This window comes from Vanellus vanellus (assembly GCF_965231255.1).
Source record: "Vanellus vanellus genome assembly, chromosome: Z".
NCBI lineage: Eukaryota > Metazoa > Chordata > Aves > Charadriiformes > Charadriidae > Vanellus > Vanellus vanellus.
This window is the reverse complement of record NC_138908.1, coordinates 10784586-10806845: the sequence shown is the minus strand read 5'-3', so window position 1 is coordinate 10806845 and position 22260 is coordinate 10784586. Positions and strand designations below refer to the sequence as shown.

At 37.2% G+C, this 22260-nt stretch overlaps 1 protein-coding gene across 1 annotated transcript in view; it reads right to left on the bottom strand.

Moving 5' to 3' along the window:
* Positions 1 to 2076: 2076 nt before the first annotated feature.
* SUSD1 (sushi domain containing 1) overlaps positions 2077 to 22260 on the bottom strand; it is a 46788-nt gene continuing 26604 nt past the window's right edge. The window contains exons 12-16 of the mRNA XM_082497457.1: positions 14797 to 14890; positions 13441 to 13696; positions 8740 to 8779; positions 5825 to 5918; positions 2077 to 3185 (exon numbers count right to left, since the gene is read on the bottom strand). Coding sequence (XP_082353583.1) covers positions 3047 to 3185; positions 5825 to 5918; positions 8740 to 8779; positions 13441 to 13696; positions 14797 to 14890 — 623 coding nt within the window. The 3' untranslated portion in view covers positions 2077 to 3046. The remainder of the gene's footprint in view (positions 3186 to 5824; positions 5919 to 8739; positions 8780 to 13440; positions 13697 to 14796; positions 14891 to 22260) is intronic.

Here is a 22260-nt window from a genome sequence, read left to right as displayed (position 1 = left end):
ATATAGCACATCTCAATATAGCACCATGAATGGGTATAGATCAGCAGTAAAAGCAGAGCAGCCTTTTGGTTGGCTTTACCTTACTTGGCCTGGGTGTGGAACAAATATCCAAGGAAGCAGAGCAAAAAACATTGAAAGAAAAAGAATTTCAGTGTTAACCGAATGAACAGAAATGAAGGATCATTAGAAATGTCTCTAAAATGTCTCGAACACACACGAGGGTGTGATTACATCAATGTTGCAACGGATGCTATGCATAAAATACAGAAATACAAAGCTGCTAGATCATTCCTTAAACTTCAGTGTAAGAATTATAACTCTGAGTAACAAAAGTATCCCTACAGACACACATTTCTTACTCCAAAGTCCCATTCAAAGTGGTACCAGTTAGGACTACTTTCTACCAAGAAGTAGCTTTGTAAATCAGCTATCTGATCAGAAGTCCAAAAGTTCTTATTTGCAGTGAAACCCCTTCTAGCATAGTGGCGTATTTCCTTCTAATGAAATGTCAGAAAACTGGCCTTCATTAGCATTACTCTTAAACAAGATTAATTTCACTGTACAAGCTTGTTTATGTAACAGACAAAAGTAAGTACAGCCACTACAATTTAGTGTTGTTCTTTTTGTCCAGTCTTATAACAGTTATTCTGAGTAAAACTTTTAAAAACCTTCTTAAAAGGTTCAAGCTACTTCTTAATTTCCTACTGTTTAAACTTTTTTACTTTCCCTAAAAAATAATTCAATAAATATAAGTGGAAAGCTTGGGAGCAATACAGCAACGTTTCTTAAAGAAAGAGGCTTTAACAAATGAACTGTTAACAACTATACAACTATCTGAGGAAGACAAGGCTAAATTATTTCTCTATGCTTCCCACATTAAACAGAAACAGATGTAGATGGAAGAAAGATAAATACATGACAGATGAAGACAGGCGCACAGTCAGAGGTAGGTCTGCCAAGAGTGACAAAGGAGGCAGAGGCAAAGAGGGGAAACTTGCAGAACTGTAGCTATTTTTGAGAACTTAAGATGGCAGGGAGTCCTCACTCGTGTCTTCTCCCTTATCAGTCCATTCCCGAGTACTAATATGCTGCACTGCTCTGCTGTGCAAAGACGTCCAAATGAGTCGTTAAATGCATTATGTAAGTCCCAGCAGAAGTGTGGACGTTTGGTAAGAAGAAACCTTGCTCTGAAAACTTTACATTATGAAAAGACAAGCTAGGTAAAGAAGAGGCACATCAAACAAATTACTTGAAGTTTACACGAAGACCTCCAACTTTCCAATTATACCTACTGACAAGACAGACTTTATGGTCCCGGTCCTGCATAATGTACTGGAACACTGCTGGTCTTAATAAAAGGTGAAAGAAGGAGAATAGCATGTCTGTCTCTTTAAATCACTTCCTCCCTCTCCAGCTCTCCCTTATTCAGGAACAGCTGCTGATGAACTCTCACAGGACGAGGGCAGCAGAAGAATGAACCAGAATGAAGTGGTACAGCTTGTACTGCTATGCCAAACCTTGGCAACCTATTCCATTGAGAAAGGGAAGTAGGAGCAGGATGTGTGAGAATGCAGGAGAAATCAAAAAATGAAGTAACAGTAGCTCAATATGAACAGTTACGTTGTTCTTTCTCCGTCAGTGAAGGAAAACCTTACCAACTCTTAATTGCTAATGTAGACAAAGGTGTTCTTACTCAGGTACTAATTACAGAAAACTTAATAACCTGAAGGGCAGATTCAGTAAGCAGTGGAAATGCTGAGTAACAGAAATTATATCAAAGTACTGCTACTGCCCAGACCTTAAAAAAGTACCCCCAGTTAGCTGCAGTCGTTAGAAGCTCTTTCCTGTAACTCCAATTGTAATTCCTCCCTGGTACCAACGATGAAGTCCGCTGTTATACTTTAAAATACCCTTTTTAAACACCAAAAAAAAGGAATTACACAACCCAGAGAGACAAAATGTCTAAAATTATAAAGCAAGGAAGAATCAGAAACATTTAGAATTCCAAAAAGGGGTATCACATTTTCAAAGTAGTGAAACACAAAACATAACTCGGAAAAAATGACAAAACTTGAGTAAAGCCCAAAACTCTCATGTCTTTTATTTCACCAGTTAACAGAATGATTTTGATAGTATATCTCAAAGCAACTTCTGAACAGGAGTGGAATTAATCAAAGGCACTTGATTTTTTCTTACAGAGGAAAAAAATATTAACGCCATAGGAAATTGGTTAATTGTACTTTATTAAGTGACTCTAACCAGATGTTACACACCAGCTCATTAACCAGACAATGATTCAATGGCTTTATTCAGCTGTAATTATAGAACAGAGATTAACAAAACTGCACTTAACACAGGTACCTTCTTATTTAAATTAGTTTCAGATGCCATTAAAGCTACTCAGCTTTTTGGCAAACTGCAGTTTTATAGGTTGGTATATTATTTGCATTTATTGCTAATTGCTATGAGCAATGATTGCAGTATCTCTGGAACACATCTGTTGCTGATACTACTTAAATGCGACGATTTCATGTACTTATTATTGAACTACCATTACCTATAAATGACTGATGAAAGTCTTCTACCTTTATACTTAGAAATGCAATAGGCACCTTATCTGATATAAGGGTTTATCTGTATTTTGTCTCATAATGGGCCAGTTTATTTGTCCTAAGCTATGTAAAACTAGCAGTTGATCCTCAGACAGTCTCAACTGGATCAGGGGATTGTTCATGTAATAAAGTACAACACAGACACTCATTATGAGGCATTCATGTGGCTGGAATAGCGGAAAGCCTGTGGTCAACACACAGGACAAATGCTAATGTCTCTAACACAAACCTGTTTGTGAGGGAAGGTTCTCCTTTACATACCACACCATCTGGAAACAAGGGGAGACAATAAACATCTCACTCCAAATAACAAACACATTTCAACTGCCCATACTATAGTACATATGTGCCATGCAGATATGTCTATACCCAACAGATGCCAGCTTTGGTAAGAAGAGTGCATTTACTCTATGCTGACTTCATGGGATAACACGTCAGAGAAGAGAGACATTTTCAGTCTCTAGGAATGATGATGTAATCCCCGTTTGTGGCATGTCCATTGTAGCAGACAAATGTACAGCCTCGCAGGCTAAAGCAGCAGGCGGGGAGTGCACTGTGCTGTGGAGATAAGAGCTGGAGAAAGATAAAAAAATCCAGTTAAAAAAAAAAACAGTTAAAAACCCTTCAAGACACAAGCATGAACCTGAAAGAGAACTTGCATCACTCATATGGATTGGATAAATCACAGTTTCTGAAGTGTGTTGAAGAGCTAAGGTGCTAGTATAAATTCTGAACACTATAGGCAGTGTGAGATGGGTGGGAAACATTCCCATAGGGCCTGATGATTACCTTATCTACATTAACCTTGGCATCAACAACACTCATGCCTAATGCAGATCTTCAGCAGGCTGAAATTTTTGGTACTGTCTTTATCCATCTGAATGGGCAATACATATAAAAGGAAGCAAAGGATTAGGAAGAATGAAGCAAGGTGAATGTGTGACAAGGCGCCTTAATGATCACAACTGTGGGCCAATGTATTTTTTAAATTTAAAAAAATCGTAATATCTAAGGACATCAGCAGTCAGGCTGTGCACTTTGTGAATCCAGTGTCAGACTTTTACCAACTAAGGAACACTTAAAACTTCTGTCAGTAATCATGCTAGTGGGAATTCACAATCTGTCCCACTGTGGTAATATAATCCCTAAGGCAATAGACATGTGGTAAACGGGTGAGCACTTGAATACAGTGGTTCTTTGTGACGGAAGCTGCACAACAGGAAAGCTTACAAGAACCCCAAGAAATAATCCAAGACCATTCACCTAACACCATGTCAGGATCAGCTGTAACTGTGTCATTCCTAACAAATGTTTGTTTAACCTGCTTTTGCAGACCACCCAGAAGCCGCGGTGTCACAGCATTCACAGCAATCTGTTTCCATGCCTCCCTCTCCTACTGTTCAGAAGCAGACGGGTATACTGCCAATGGATGGCGCATGCACCATGTCCACTATGGATGAGAGGAAATTGGTCTTTCTACAAATGCTTTTTGTATGTTTGTCTATCATACTTCTTGGCAGTCTTCTCTGCCCAGGTAAGCAACCTACTAGTAGATTACACTACTTGCAGTTGGATCAGATAGATCTCATGTCTCTCTTGTTACATTCTTCTGTCTCTTTCTCCTGATGGGCCACATCTTTCTTGGAGTACAGTGCCTAAAACAGGACCATGGCCTTACAATGGACAGGGCAGAAGGCTGACTTCACATGTTTTTTCAAATTACATTCTTACTCAGAAAGACATTAAACTGATGCTTATTTAAAACTAAAAGAGTATTTGTTATTTATGAACATTACAGCTACTTCTTGTGAGCAGTGTGAAGGGTCTTATCACAAACGACATCTGGGTTTTCCCTTCTCTGCCTCTTAGTGGGACGGGTCAGCTTTAATTTCTGCCAAGGATTCTGTCTGATCCTCTCTAAAACAGGAGAATGGATTCAAGAATTTCTCTGTACATGGGATTGAGGACCTGAAAGATATTTGTTGAATTATCAAGTCCTCGCCCCCAATATTACACCACATTACAGCATGACCCCCATCAAATGTACTCAGTGTGCTCAGCTCCCTAAGGATGTCACCTATTGGGTTTTTGCTCTCACTCCTTTTAAAAGACGACTGAAATGGAAATTCAGGACCTAATCTCTACACTCATTCACAACTGGTTCATACTCACACGATTCGTCCAGTACTGTCTGTTACCTTAAATAGTTCTCCTATCATCATAATGTTAATTGATTTGACATAGTTTTATTTATAAAAAGTATTTATATCCTTCTGTCACATTTTTGCCAGAGAAACTGAAGTAACTGAGGAGTCTTTCACACAGGACAGCCCAGAGCCGCCCTTCCTCCTGCAATAAGCCCTCTGGCAAGAGTGCTAGTTTAGACACCAAGATAGCAGATCTGCCTCAAATGTCAAAGCTGATTCTGACAATGTTTTTCAAAAAGCCAAAACCACTCAAGACTGCAAGCTCAAGTTTACCACTGCATCCTATTACCAAGGGAATCCTGCATTCTATTTCTTTGATTACTCAAAGAAAGACACCATGGAACGATTATTTTGGAATTTAGATTGTAAGAACTGATTTGAAATTTAGACAACTACAAATAAACCAAATAATCCTATTTTCTCTAGCCCTGTATAAGACTAGCCCCTTCTGTTTCTGAATGCCAAATAAGCAGCTTAATTGATCAATGCTCTGTACTTCACAGCCCCCAAGCTGGAGGCTCCTGACCTTTCCAGGGACATAAATCACAAGACTATTCTTAAACATAATAAAAAACCAACAAATATATATTTTTTTTTGTCAGATTTTACACATACACAGACATTCACAATTACTTAAAGCCACATGTTTGGTTTACCTTTGAAAGAACAGTTATAAAGTTACTGCCCCTGCATGAAGGATCACAAAACAGAAAAATTAATTTCTTAAAATTTTCTAACACTTTTTTTTTTTTTTTGTGGCCTTTAGCTAAAGATCAACCGCTACTGAAAAAGAATCCTTTTAGGCCTTTTGAAGGAAGTTGGGAAGACTAGAAATTGGCATAAGATATAAGCAAAGTACATCAACATTTCTGTTGGTATGACTTCACTTTTAGAGTAGCACCCAAGAGGCCTAAACCAAGCAGGTTGGCAAGAAATACTGTCTGAAAAGAAAAATATGTAAGCCTTGTGCAGGACTACAAAATTGGAGTTATCAACAATACATACCGTGCTGCTGAGAATGACAGGAACAGTATAAGGCAGACAGCAGCAACTGACCCTAATCCAACAGCAGTCATGTATTGCAGAGTGGGTGATAAATCTGAAAGAAAATATCAAACCGTTCAAACAAACAAATATCAAATAGTATAGCTTCAGTCTGGTGACTGACCAACCGAGTCTGCTTAAAGTACTGTAACAAAACTCAGATGTTGGACTTACTGCTCGGTCAAGTGATAATGGAGCTGACTATCTAGTAGTTACCGTTCAGTTAAGGAAGTAGATTAAACAGTGTTTCTCAAAAGTGATTGTACTTCTCCATCACAGAGATTCCTGCCGCCTTCTTTCTTTTTTTTAATTCAGATACTCAATGTCAACATCTTCCTCTCTCACCCCTGGCAATTTCAGTCTATATCATATGCAAAGGTGGTCTTGGGTCCCAGAAAATCCTAGTGCTCTAGTAAACGGCTTGATGCATCTGTTTCAAAATTTTTTATGATCTAGGCATTATTTCTCTTTTTTTTTTTTTTTCTTTTTCCTCTCCAAGTGACAGAATAGAAATAAAGCTGGCAATGACAGCCTTACTCAAGCCCATAATACCAGAAGCCACCCAGGGACAGAAGAGAAGACTTACAGTGATTTGCTGTCAAAACCAGAATTACGAAGAAGTACTGGTGAAGGTACACTGAAAAAATAGAAACTCAACCCTTTCCAGCCACCTCTATCCCATTTTCAGCATTTGTCAACAGTTACCTATTTCTTACTGGATTTCCCACAGGCATATAGGATGCTGGATCTTATTCTTGCAAGGTTCCACAACTCTACTTGGTGTTAAATTGTGCAAGCATGAGTAATGTTTTAGCAAAGTTTAAATTCTTGCACAAATGGCACTTATTCAGTGAAATTACTGTATATGTCTGTGATGAGACTCCAAGTGCCTGAACACCAGAAAAGCAACTTCTGTTACTTCTGTTATCCTTTTTTGGCTCATCTGAATGCACAGGCACAAAGCTGGCTGGGCATTTACCCAAAACACCCTCAACAATTGATCTGAAGCACAAAAAAAATCATACAAAGCCATAAGGAGAACCTGACCAGTTTACCATCTTTGCCTAATGCTGCTTAGTGAAACATGGCTTGTATTTGTGCAGCACCTCCCACCTGTAAAATTACTGTGAGTCTGGCAAAATTAAGAATTTCAGACAGGGACTCTACAAGGAAAATCTGTTCAATCTACAAGCATTTTCAGTTTTGGTAAAAATTATTCCTGTCCTTATATTACTGTAACACCAGTTCCCATAAGCAAGTTATGCATCTGTAGAGCAGATGTCAGCCCTCCGTGAAAATGACAGAACTGTCTTCCCTACACATTGTAGAATATGTATTTGGTGAAACACCTTCAAAATTCATTTCACTTACTTGTGACAGAAGGAAGCATGCTTTTAACAGCCTTATACCACTTTTTATGACAATGATTTATCATACGATGTGTAGCTTTGTCTAGACAGAATCTGAAACAGGCCAATTTGGTTTAGACTTAATTTACAGGTTTGTCTTCCACACAAGTTGAATTAAGAAACACTCATCAATGGATTCAGTGAGCCAAAAATATTCTGAGCCTGTCCAGCTGCAGTACATCAGGCCAAGGACACCGTTTGGCTAGAAGTACACTCAATATAAAGGCAAACAAGTTTACAATAGAAAGCCAAAGGCCTGACCTGTCCTACTCTCATCTTCCAATGCCCATTCTTTTCATCCCAAAACCAAAGTCCACCTATACATAAAACAGTCTCTGACAATGGTCTATAAGCTGATAAAGGACAAATTCAGGAGAGGACAGTTTTCTGTCTTTCCAGAGGTGTTTTACAGCTCTTGCCTATACAGGTCTAGTAATTGAGCCCTCAAATCTAGGCAATCCTAGGTATTCTAAGTGTGGTAGTAAATGAACTATGTCACAAGAGTAAACAACAAAAGGCAAACAATAAATAAACAGATGGTTGTCACCAAAAAATCAGTAATAGCAGTAGTCAGATGTGGGTTTTGTGAACAGCGGAGAAGATGCATCTCAAGCACTCCATGCACCACATGATTTATTATCATTCCAAAGTACTACCTCACTCTCCAGTGTCACTGCATTTCCTAACTCCAATTCATCAGGCTTTCAACTCAAAAGCAGTATTTAGAGTTTGTAGGGGATGCCAATGGTGCAACTTTCTTTGTCAGGAGACATGAATGTTTGCTTTTCGCTGAAATGTGATGAAATGGGTGGAAAGGAGGGAAACTTGATCTCTGGTGGATTCCAAAATCCTCTGAGGTAAACTCATTAACTGGAAATATTTTATAGTCAAAAAGTAAAACAAGGATAAAACCATGCTAAGAAATTCACTGGCTTTTAAAGTTATGTCATTATACTTATCAGAAACTGTACTTACAAGTACAAAAATTAGGCACATTTTTCATTTTTGCATGGTGACTTTTATTTTCCTAAATTCATAAAAAGACTTAATTCTCCAAGGATCACCCGAAAATAAATAATCTGGCCTCTAAAAGCTAGAAAACATCTTTAAAAGAGATATCTTTACGCCAATATAGAATTATCTTAAAACAGGCTTCTAAAACTTCACAGCTTCTGTGCTTCAAATCCTTTGTGCAAAAAATCACTGTAAAGATGCATGGATGTGATGCACAGAAAGAGTACTATTGAAACCCAGGGAGAAATCAAATAATCTATTTTAGAACGGGTTACTGAATCCATTAGAATGGAACACTGAAATGCAAGGCAAATTTTCTGCCTCTAACCTTTCCAATCCTCAAAGTCAACTGACCATTAATGGCAAATGAAGAAACAGCCACAGCAATTATTAGTTTATCCTGCCAAAGCCATGACAACTTCTGTTTTCTCTCTGAAGGAAAAATTAACTTACTTTTAATTTGTGCCCAAACAGCACAGGACTGTGTTCTCACCTGAAAATGAAAACATAAAAATCATTGTTTCTCATGAGAGAAATTTATTATCACTAACACACTCTGCAAGAGCAGCCATCCACAACAACTGTACTTTATTACTACTGGGAATTCAGTTTGTTACTCTCCTGGTAGCAGCCTCTAGCTTGTCTAAAAAGATTATAAACTGTAAAGATAAGATTAGAGATAGAGAGCTTTGATGAAAGCCTGGCTCTAGTCTTTTAGATCATCACTCTTCCTTTCTTTCTACAACCTAGGCATGCAAGTAACATGAAAGGATATTTAAAGCTGCTTGGATAAAAATTCAGAATTTGTGAAATGCTAAGATAAGGCTGAACATGCTGTATTAACTCTATCCTCGTGTTGAATATGTATATTAAAATATGGTACTCAATAGAATGTTTTTCAAATACTAGATGTAGAGTTTTTTCAGTTATGACAACCTGCTTGGTAATTTTTAAAACAATTTTTCTAGAATACTTATAGTTGTTAATGTTCACAGTAGACGTTTATCAGGGGTCTGCTTTTGCAATTGTTTAGCAAGTTTGTTTGGGGTTTTTGTTGGTTTGTTTGTTGGTTTTTTTTTGGTTTTTTTTTTTTTTGTTTTGTTTTTTTTTGGTTTTTTTTTTTTTTTTACAGTAACCTTTGGTCCCTGTAGAGTTTTTTCCCCTAGCATTTCACACTCATACGCACACAAGAAGTTCTATTCTAAGTTCAATTGTCCATTGTATAATTACTGTGAAGACTATTTTTGTAGTGCTTCTGTATGTGCTTTCCTGCTAAATGACTTTCACAGACTTTCATAGAACACATACACATATATTTTTCATGCTTTGGCAAAATGTGTATTATGTTGCTCTGAGTAACAGTATGTTTCTATGAAAATGAAGGCTACATTTTGAAGCATTTGCACAAAAGGACAAAGGCACATTTCTATGATTAATCTTACTTTTGCGTGTCTTCATGCTGAATTGTGGAATCTCAGTGTTTCTTACACTCATTTTTTTTTATAAGGAATTTTCTGGTTATTTAGGAAGACAAAACACTGACAACAAAAATCCTCTTAGGAGAGGAAGAATAAACAACAAGGGGTGGATTTAACAACCTAAGCAAATGCCTGATCCTGGAGGCAATGGTGTGAGTGCCATCATCTTGAAATAGTTACCTCTGTGGTATACACTAGTTTGCAGTAAATCAGTCATCTCCTGTCTGTCAGAGAAGTTACAGAGCTCCCATTAATCTCAGCAGCAAACTTCACTGATCTGTAGTTTATACTAAATCAAATTATAAATCCCTTCTTCTGATGAATTAGCACCTTTCCAGAAAGTTATCAGTGAAATTACTCCTCCAAATATTTGAGTATTCATGGATCTCAAAGTCCATATTTCAACCTGCATATATTCACAGGTAGCTAAACAGGAGATAGAAACCCCTTCCACAGCTGCACACTTAAGAGGGTTCTGGAGAAAAGACAAAACATTTTGCCTTGCATTTACACTTTTCCTCAGATTATTTTTTATAAGGCTAATTTACAGACTTTTCTCACAGTAAGGGTCACTTTGATTCCAATTTTCCCAAAGCTCATGGCTTTTTTTCCTGAAAAGACTGCATGTCCTCTTCACCCTTCACAGGCCTGCTCATACTTCTGTTACACGCATGAACTGTTTGATCCAAAAAGGCTGATGCTGACACTGAACAAAAGCTATGCTAAAGAAATTAAGTTTAAACTCCAAACACTTTTTTTGTTCTTGCCCTTCACTATGAGACTTGGATCTCTGCACAGCATGGAATTCATAAAGTAATCTCTAAAGATTAAAATAGGTACCAGATGGGTTTGAGTTATTTAATTAGCAGCATCCTTCATGGAGGACACTTCCAAAGGTGGACAAGTTGTTCCACTTAAGTAAGTTTTTTATGATAATGACAGTGAGTTCTTGTTTGTTCCCAAATCCTCCCTTGGTCTCCACTATCTCTATACTCCAATTGCCAAATTCATTAATATTAAAAATGGTCTTTTCCATTGTCTCCAACTTCCGAACTGCTTTCCTTGTACATCCCCAACAATCTCCTCAAATCATCTGATCAGCTTTTTAATGCATCTGAATGTCCTGCACAAATGAAATACGTGTTTTAAATCCTCCACCTTTAAAAATAAACGGAAAGTAAAAACTGCACAACGGACACCTTTCTCAGGACCCCCAAATCTGAGCAAGGGATAAATGAAAGCGGACTCAATAAAATGGAACAGCTTACTTGTCTTAACTGTGTTCACGTAATTTTATATGAACTGGGTTTTTCACCCTTACCACAAAGAAAATATGTCCAGTATATTGAGGAATAATGGCAATAAAAAGAACCAAGCTATGATTTTGCAGCATGTATGATAGAAATTGTACCATTCTCAGCATGAAGGGGTGTGGAGCCAGAATGGACTCTGGAGGATGCCAGAACATAAAAGTACAATAACATGAACATTAGTTAGGGGTCTATGACATATATTTCTAGTGTGTCTCTATTCAAATGGAAATATGGTCACAAGTAAAATACGTGACAGAAATGCTGACTTCACATGTATTAATAATTGAGAGCCTATTAAAAGAAGAGATTTTTTTTTAAAAAGCAGACTTCTAATTATTAACCCTTGAATCCAAATTCAGTTACTTAAGTAATAAGATTTTCAGAAACTCTCAAAACTCAATAGCCCTCAGTTTATAATTCTGATTTTTTTTAACTTCTTTAACTACCAACAATTGCACAAAATACAAGGGCATGAGAATTGAAGATACACCAGTACTTTTGAGCCAAATGGCTAAGTTCCATTTCAGAGAAGCAGAGCTGGGAACCAAAGCTGTTCGGTATTCACAATTCTAATAATAATTTATAAATATTGTATGTAACTGTGTGCTTCATCAAGTAACAAAAGCCATACAGAAAAGTGCGTATTAAGGAGCTGATGCATTCTAAATGGAAGAAAGCAATGAGTGACTTCTACAGGTAACAGTAATAATGTTCCATTAAATCAGTGGCCAGAAAATACTTCTGGCAATGCTAGAAATGAAACATCAGGAAATACTCTATATGAAAGAGGAAGAATAATATAACTTGGAAGCAGTTTAACAAACAGCTGGCAGAGATGCATAAGCAATCTGCACTGTTCTGTGCAAGAAAAGCCTGAACACGAGTAACAATAGGAAATGTTCCCCAGTATCAGAAAATATTGAAGGGAAAGAGCTAGGCAACGCAATGCATAAAACCCAATGATACATAAACTGAGTTCAAGGATATATTTAGGAGTGCCTAAGGAGGATAAAGTTGTATTCATTTGACTCACTAGCAGTCCTGCTGCACAGAGTAAATTCTTCTAAAAAATACAGTTCATCATCCAAATTTCAGGGTACTTTGGGCTAACAACTTTATCTGTGAACTGAATGCTTTCAAATAGCATTTCCCTACTTATTCCCTCACACAATCAATTAAAAATCTATGACAAACAACAGATTTTTATCAGGATCAGAAACCACCTTATCTGTGCTATAAAAACTTCAGACTGTTGTTAAAGTAGATTCCACACAAATCATATGCTGCACAGATTAGTAGATGCCAGTAACAGCTATTACGTGTACTTGTTTTATTTCACTCACTTTGGACTGAGGTAGAGCTACACTTCTTAACAGAAGCTGTTTTCACTTACTGAGATTTGGGTATAGGCTTCCAAAACTGTAGAGAATTATGACTCACAGGTCAGTTTTTGCTTGCCTCCTTGCTTTGTGCTGTATACACAAAGTCCTAAAACTTAATATTATTTTTTTTTTTGGGTGGCAAGGTGAGGCACTGCTTAGCTGTTTGGTTTTTTTTTTCTTTATTAGGGGTTGCTTTGTTCTGTTTTTATCTACATTTGACATTCAGGAACTGCACGCACATGAAAAGTCTATCACTTCGCCCGTATGAGAAAAACTTTCTACTGCTGAGATTTACGTTATGAAAAAATTACAAGCTGTTGACCCCTGAGATAGATAATGACTGGAAAACTAGCGGCATAATGACATCATGGGAGGCAAGACACTGGAGTACAAAACAGCTGAGATGTACATTTTAGAAACTTTTTGTTTCTAATTAAAATATGTATTTACTTTGAAATGACAAAAAATTAATGCTAGTAACACACTTTTTTCCACAAGGCTTTCTCAAGGGAGCTGGAGTTGACATTCATTGCTACGTGGAAGGTAACACACATGACAAAATATATTTTTCCTTGTCATCTGGAGAACTGGAATATTTTGCTATGGAACATTCAAGTAAAAATTAAAATGGATGAACTTTTTATTGCTAAGGAATAATTTTCAGATTCTCATACTAATCTCGCTAAATTCTGGCCCAATAAGCACAGCCTCAATTACTGAGGGTAGCAATGGCTGTTCACTTTTAGTTTTTTTCCATTGTTTGCCTTTTGGAATCCAGAGTTGCTCCAACATTACAAAGACAAATATCTGTAAGGAATTACAAGACTTATTTAAAGAACTTCACATTTAATCTAATTCTGTCAACTAACAGATCATTGCAACATCATAAAAAATTTAATAGAAAGCTAACATTTTCCTTTTTTTTCCCCAGCAACATTTCATTCAATAGGTGTAAAGAAAAGGTTTTAAAGCATCCATTACCTTATTCCACTCACTTATTATTCTCAAAAAAACACAATACTCTTCTCCCAGCTTTAAAGGAGCATTATAAAACTTCCCGTAGTAATGTCTGTCTCCAAGAGCAATTGGCATGTTATCAGCAACATCCTTCGCCCGAAATTCAGCCGCCACATATCCTTTAACGTCACTGCTGTTACTAAAGAAAGTTGCAGCAGCAAAGGAGTCACAAATAAAAGTGCTTTGCAAACCCAGAGGAAGTACAATCACTTGATAAAGACTAGAGTGAAACAAAAAAAGCAAACATTAACCCTCACTTCAATGTACTAAGCATCAGACATTAATTAATTAACATTGTCTTTTGTATTTGTAGCCTCTTAACTGTTTTTCATTATCAATGTCTATTATGAACACTCATTATACTAAAATATTTCTCTCTGTGTGTGTTCCATCACATTTTGAACCAAAAGTACTGCATACACAGCTTGGACCTGGTTCTCCTCATCTCATGCCCAATTAACTTTACGTGTTCATTCATGTTCAGAAGAGCATCAAACTGAGTTACTGCAGGCTCTCTCTTGCTCCTCTAATCTAACACATAAGTTCATCTATGAAACAATATATCATTGGCCTCTAAAAATGATTCATAATTTCCCAGAAACAAGACTTTTTCTGTTTAAAGAAGGAGAGGACAAACACCATTTGTAAAAAATTAATCAAATCTGTCTTCAGACTTGTCAAAACAATGTTTAGTCTACAGTGTGCAACCATAGGAAAACTAATTATTAGGGCTGTTACACTAATTGTTTCCTGGAACATTACTAGCTTTCAAATATTTTCTCCTTTAGTGTAATGCTAAGTTACAATTACCTTTTCCTTCTATCACAAACAGCACTTAGTAAGATGTAAAACCTTGTTCTCTACAAATATATTTTGGCAGTAATACACTAATATGAGAACACTACTTCAGAATATGCATAAATACAGACAATGTTCACCACTTCCTCTGGCTCCTAGAAAAAAAAATAATATACTGGCTGCATAAGTTTGTTGGAAAAGAAAAATCACACTGGTGATTTTTGGATCTATGCTTAGATCCATCAATGAAAATCTACCGTGGCTTTGCTGTGGATAAAGGAAAAAAGACCAAAACCAACAGTGAAAACTCAGAATTATCAAAAACAGAATTTTGTTCCAGAAAGCAGGGAAGAGTCTGAAGCCAAATATTACTCTGCTAAGGGAGGAGAAACTAGGAGTTACAGCTTAAGTTTTCTCCCATCGCTAACAAAAATAATCTAACCCCCCCTAAAAGTTCCAATATGGAAGTAACAAAATCTGCAGAATGTTTTTTGAAAGGGTGAAGATTGCACAGAGACAAACCTGATCGGTCCATTTCGATCTTCTGCTTTCCGGAGTCTGAGCAGGGGTGCAGAACCTCTTACTGCAACAAATTCTACATCTGGGAAAGGGGGATCTAAAAAGTAAACAAATACCAGTGCTTCAGAGAGGTTTTAGAAATATTTCAGTCATGAGGGTTCCTAGCTATTTTTTCCTCCAAAACCTCCTCTGTTTACTAAGCCTCAAATCCCTGATGGCTAAAGTCTGCAAGCAACATAAATAGTCTGGTCAAGAAAAACACAGAGCAAATACAAGCAGGATGGCATGGCAACCCCTGTATTGAAGCATATCTGCTAGCTGGGGAAAAAAAAAGCGATGCCCAAAAATGAAGGTAGACTACAGAGAAATGAGACAGGAAAGACTTGCTGGAAGAAGCAGTATTATTTATTAGACTAACTGAAATGGTCATGGAAAACAAAAAGATTAAACTCCAGGCACACAGCCCACTACAAGAAATAAAATGGTATGAATAAAGGAGAATCTATTAGCGCCAAAAGCATTTCCAAGAAGGCAACTTAGCTACTGCTCACAGTCAGCTAGGAATATCCAGTCCCTTAAACTGGATTTCAATATGGGTACAGAGCTCTAATTTGTTTTAGTGGGAATTTGCATCAAGACCAACAGTGAACAAACACTTCTGCCTCTAATTTCAATAGCAATGATGACAGCTGCACACAGACAGAGGCTGGTGTTATGACAATGGAAATTACCACTATCAGCCTGGAAGCAAAAATGAAGAGAGCTTCAGGGTGCATAACCAAGGTGGCAGAGCGTGAAGCATGGATACTATCTACCCCAATAGTCCAAAAAGAACTAGCACAAATATTTACAGGTATTGCTAGACTGTTTGAAAACTGGTCTGTCAAGCTGCTGATGGGATATCTGACTAGAGAGTCACAAATTCAGTGCTTATATACAGAAAACCAAGGCTTCAGAGCACCGTTAGAAAGAATAATCAATGTAACGTAGAGAAACAAAAGTAAACCAATGCAATTTGCTAAGATAAGCCACATCAGGCAAAATCTTGATGAGATGCATGGATTTTTCAAACAGGTGGAATATGGATAGCTGCACGTGTATGTTGAAACATAGACAACCATTAGTTCAGCAGGAGAAAATGAGGCTTGTTAGAGAAACTGTGAAGTGGGTAAGTAGCTGGTAAATAGAGAGCTAGCAAAACACAGCATGTTGGAAGCAAAAGTACTGGGGTGCAGGAAGGTTTTTAGACAAATCCCTCCAAGATTAAACAAAGTAAGTACTAAGTCTGGCAATTTGTTAACAATCATGGTGCAAAATCCAGATGCGTACAGATGAATTTTGCTGCTCAAACAATGTTAGACAGTGTAAAACAGAAGCAATAAGGAGACATTACGTAAGAAGAACTGAGTCACCTTTACAGCTGTTGTTTTGCAAAAATGGAATGAAATTCACCAGTATAAAGTACAAGGTGATAAACTTGGCCTACTGACAAGATTTTTTTGCTATATATTTTAAGTTCTTTTGAGTAGTAGGAAGATCGTATTAGTGCACCTCAGAATGATAACAGGAAAAAAAAAAGAAAAGGCTGCTAAAAAGTGTAAGAAACAGATTAGTACTGCCAGGTACAGAAGGCCCAGGTGCGATCATTTCAGTGTCTGCAGTTCCAATCATCAGTCCAACAGAGCTAAGTGAAACCAGTGCAGAGGATGACTACAAGATCCAAATAATGGAGAAATTGTCTTATATGAGGGAAGCAACGACTTGCCTTTGCAGCCTATGAAAAAGAAATTTGAAACCCTACATGATCTCTGCTTTAAACAGATGAAACATAGGAAAGGAACAACTTAAGCACAGTACACCCAAAATAAAGACAACAGGCCATAAAAGCATCCCTAGCTAAAAAAGAAAAAACAAAAAACCAACAAAAAAAACCCCAACCAACAAACCCTACCTTACTCTTGGCAAAAATCATCCTTAAAAGAACCTCCTGAAAGCTTACCTAGCCAAATTAATTGCTCTGGTAGTTCCCTTTACCAGGTCCTCTTCAAAACCAGGCTATGGCTGAACTAGCAGTGAAGAAACCAGCTGCGAATGTTTAGGATTGAAAAGAGAGGAAGATTTACATCTAGCAAAGCCTTAATGTTCTACAGCGGCTTCTCTCTAACAGAGACAGGGCAGAAAACCCTTTCACATAGTTTTCTGAGTTAATGAAGCATATTGCATGGCTACCTGCAAGAACAGGAAATAGTATTTTTTTTGGAGGGTCTTTCTAATACTTCTGCAACTGTAGATATTGTAAAATGAACAGACAGGATTTCTATCTTAGCAAAATAAATTAACAAAAAATATTTGACAACCAACCCTTACGTCCGACCTTAAGAACTGTAAACCCTCCCTTAACTTCAATGGTTCCTCAGCGCAGGCATTGCCAGTGGACAGAGTGGCAGGAAAATACATCTGCCAGGGTTAACTCATCTGGTACATTTCTCCTATCTTCCTTTCCTTTGGCATTCAATACCACCAGCAGACACCGTTATTAATTTGTCTGGAGAATTTTCCAATTTCCAAGAAAAACTTCAGAATTTCTTCTTTAATGCCAGCCAGAATGTGTATTGCATGCAACAGTTTTGCATCTTTTTTCCAGATAATCATTGCAAGGGCGAACAGGGGACAAGACGACTGCTAAGTTCATAAGAATTGCATTTTAAAATTTTCTTTAATTTGACAGGAAAACGCAAAACATGAAAATAAACAGTCATCCAGCAGTGAAAGCCCTAGTAAACAGGCAAAAGGGAGAAACATCTGAAAAAATACACAGTGCTTTAAAGCTTGGCGTCTTTTGCCATTTTCAGTTGCTGGTGGAAAACACTAATTACTAGAAACATCAAGCACACCAAAGACAATCCGTCTGTTTTAAGTGAACAACCTGCAACAATGTGAAGTAGTAATACTACTACTACTAAATGAAAGGAATGGATTTCATTTTTGCTTCAGTGACCAGAAAAGAAACTCTGAAACAGTTATTCCATATGCAGTATTTGGCCACTATGAACTTTTATTAAAAGAAGCACCTTTCCAGAAATTTAATGTTGTTTTTTTTAAAAAAAAAAAAAGTCGGCTGTGAGGTCATCATAATTTCCAGATTTGAAAATTCACGTAGAAAAAACACTAACTTAACACCATCTAGAACAGGTGAAGGGAAAGGGGGAATGATACGGAGAGATAAGAACTTGCACTAGGTGAGCTATGAGAAGAAAGCAAGGTCCTCCAGTCTGTTCTGGTGCTGTTAGGACCCCGCCTTTGTTAAAGGTTTTGGGGTTTTTTGGTTTTGTTCTTTTTTTTTTTTTTTCCAACTCTTCACCAGCAGAAGAGACTAACATATCTGCAGCAGCACCAGAAAAATGCAGAACATAGCAAGAAATGCAAGTATATTCAGAGACAGTCCCACTCTGAGCACTTCCTTGTCATAGCACTGCGGTGTTACTAACACTTGGATGTTCTATATGCAGGCTTATTTTCTACAGTAAGAATCCATCTGCCAAGTCTCCCTCTGAACACGAAAGCAGTCTACAGGAAAGAAGCACACGCCAGGCGGTGCCTACCACTGCACCAGCACAGGGAAACAGTTCATGCCTCAATGCTGAAGCAAAAGCCTGCTTGGTGTTATACTGTAATCATGCTCTTCAGAAAAAGCTAGCAGGTTGGAAGCAGTTAACTATTAGTTATCATGAAAGGATTTCACAATGGAACAGCTACATTTCTTTCTTTAATCCTGGAAATGAGCGGTTTACTTCTTGTTTTAAAGCCCTGGTTTTTGCCAATACTGTTTACTGCTACAATCTAAGGACTTCAGAGGTAAACTGTGGCAATACACAGAACATGCGCACTTTCATGATATTCTCCAGTAGTGATAACAGGAATATTTAATGCCTTTCCTGTCATCTGACCTTTTTTACAGCTCTTAAGCTGCAACTCTGGACAACACTGTGCTACTTACCTTTGGATATAGAACGCAGACAAGAAAGGTTCTAAGTTTCCTATACACAGACATGTCAAAAATGAATGCACAAATCCATTTCTATCTCACCCTATATATGGATATGCACAAAACCTGTTAAATTGAATGATTTCTACCTTATGAAAAAACCTTTGCTTGGTGCCAGCGTAGCTCTCTTTATGGCTTCCCTTCATCATTTTGAGCTAATGATAAAGCTTTAAAAATAGTAACGGAATTGAACAACAAGTCCAAAACCTGATGGCAACTATTCCCAAGTTCAGGGAAGTCAAATCAAAGATTCCTCTTACAGCAAAGTTCTAACTGAAACAATCCTCTGCCGAAATAACACCGTTTGCATGATCTTCATTTCCTGCAAACAGGAAATTTTTAATGGTTATTTGAGGGCTCTATGTCCAAAAAGTTTTTTACTTAATTTTAAAACAAGGAAGTCAAGAACACTGCTGTAAAATTTAAAAAATAAGTAAGGTAGAGATATTGATACAGTAGAAAACATTTTTTGCCCTTTCTATTAGTGTCTGAAGAGTAATTAAGTCTACTGTAATATTACAGTATAATTGCTTTAACAAAGAGTGAGAAGTGATTTTTACCTTGGAGAAAGACATTTCGTAAAGAAGGGAGGGAAGGGAGAAGGTTGAATAAATCAAGACTACATCTACAGAAAATGATTGTTCAAATGTTCTTTAAAGATTGTATCTTAAAAACGGAAATATTAGCAGGGTGAATGTGTGACCTTTTCATGTATAAATTCATAGCTGAAAAGACCTTAAGATCTATATTCCTCCCCACTGTAACCTATTCTTATGCTGTTTTTTTTTTCCATTTTGCATTTCATTCATTTTACTTAATGCTAATTACACTAACTAGTCGAGGACAACATAAAGGCTGATGCAGATAAATCACTATAAATTTGTAAAGGACTACCTGAAGCAAGACTAAAGAACCTCCGGTTCACACAGATGGAAAAGACTAAAAAAGCAGAGAATTTTGTTCAGCGTGTAAAGCACTGGCTATAAAGCACAGACCGCAGCAACTATATCAAGTGCTTTGTAAACAGAATGACAGAGGTGATCAGAAAAATCATGACTTCACAAATATTTATGAAAAAAATTTTTGCTTTGAAAGAGGTCAAAACAACAGTGGAGAAGTAGAGTTCATACGAACTTAAACATTGTGCATTTGAATAGTCTCTGCATTAAAATACAAAGTGCACACACGAACATGTGTGCAAAATTGCTTAAAGCATTGGCAGCTAATTTCCTCCCTACATTAAAAAAAAAAACCATCAATCATGTTCAGGTTTTAATCACTCCCCTTTCCCCATTCATAAATAAGAAAGTCCCTTCTTTGCAATACTCGTGGTTTGAAGCTGCACACTGAAATGGACCATCTCTCTGGGGGTACATGATGTGCTGTCAGAGTAAGAGCTGTCAGATCACGTCTCCAAGTCTACTGGAAAGTAGATTTGGGTTGTCCCTCCTTTTCCAGACCTTAAAGAAGTCCCTTTATGAAAGAACAAGCGTAAATCTTTTCCAAAATAGAACAAAGCAGAACAATAATGTATCTTTTATGTGTGTGTGTACATCCATGAATTAGACATCACAACCTGATCTGTAACGCAGTACGTTTTTCACAAACCAAGACGCAAGTGCAGGCCTCTAGACGGGCATACTTAGTATGTGATGGAATTCATTCTTCTAATTCAAATCACTTTCTAGATTCCCTGCCTGTGAGTCTACTTTCTCACTTACGTGCTAATACAAAGACAGAGAGGATACACACACAAGAGTATGTGGCCTGTAGGTATACCCTGGACTAAACCAAGAAGAACAGCAGCTGAGAAACATAGGAATTACTACAACTGAGGTACACAGGCTTGAGGTCAAACCTACCCAAACCCACTGGAAAGCTTACAAACAGATCCAAATATCAGTAGTATTTTAATAGGACTCAACTGAAGTTACTCATATTCAGGATATTAAAAGCAAAAGCCAAAGCACTAGCTTTTTCCTCTATTATTCTGTTTTTCATACCCTAGAAGTGGTTACAAAATTCAGCCTTAAATTTTTATGTGAAAACAGATAATGAAATTCAGAACAATGCCTCGTCTGAGCATGCCTTAATAAATGATCTTCATTAAGGAAAGGAAACAAAGCCACGCCTAAGTAGTGTAAACCCAACAGAAATAATGAAGGAGAAAGTACACCCACAAATCACTCCTCTCCTTGCTTGGAAACAGACATGAACTCCCTTCTTGCTTAAAAGACAATCTTGCTACCATCTTTCTACAACTACAATATAATCACTGCCTAATCATTTTTCATAATTGACTCAATTTCCTATCTCAAGTAGACAGCTGCTGAGAGCTTGTGTAAAGTAAGTTAAGATGACATACGTGACTGTGCAAAATGCCTGTTACTGGAAGTATGAAAGGAGCAGAATTTCAATGATCTGTGAAGCATTTGCTAGACTATATTTACCATCCACAAGATAATGGGCAAAATCAACTTTGGGCTCAGCACAGAACTATTTTTAAAGGATGCTACTTGCCAGGGAGAAAAGCAGGTTTTTAAGTCCCAAGTTCTTGCTTTTTCTCTTTAGAAATACTATGGATATAATACATCCTCATTCAGGAGATATACAGATATAAATACAGATATTCGGAATATAGAAGTAGCTTTCTTAACATGCATTTACAAATATTCCTTTTTGAAAAAAGACCCAAACATTGCTAGCATTATACACGCTTATTGTATTCTGCAACAATCTTTCAGAATTTACACAGATTACTATCCTTGACAGGAAATTAAGCCTGCTAGGCAGCGTTCAGCCAACCATCTGGGACATGTCTCTTCAGAGTAGCTGAAACTCCACAGTTAAGATTTCTCGAACTCTCAAAATGTGGGAGATGTGCAAAAGTGAAGGAGATACAACATCTGCATTTGCCCTAGTTGGGAAAAAGACCAACTGACTGTGCATTTGTTAAAGGATGCCATATGAAACCTTAGACAACAAATGAGGCCACCTCCAGTACATTAACAGTAAAACGCTTTCTTAGAGCCTCTGTGCTTAAAGCATATCTTGCATTTATGTTGTATCATTCAGCCAGAAAACCACCGGAGCCAAAAAACACTATTCAGACTTAAGCTGGCGGATAAATTGAGATCATTCCACCCACCACGGAAACACAACCGTCTGGTTTAACAACATACATGACTACAAAATAAGTAGACAAATGAAGAAATAAATTATACACCTACTCATAAATAGTTTTTATATAAATTAAGTTGCTTATAGAGATAATGCAATTCCCAAAACATAAGGCACAGAAGTCAAAGGGACATTGGCAGAAGAATTATTTTAACTATATACTTTTAATTTTCACTAAGATGAAATAGCAATGAATTTAAGACCTTATTTAAATTATCATTATTTGGTGAGCTTTGCAGCAT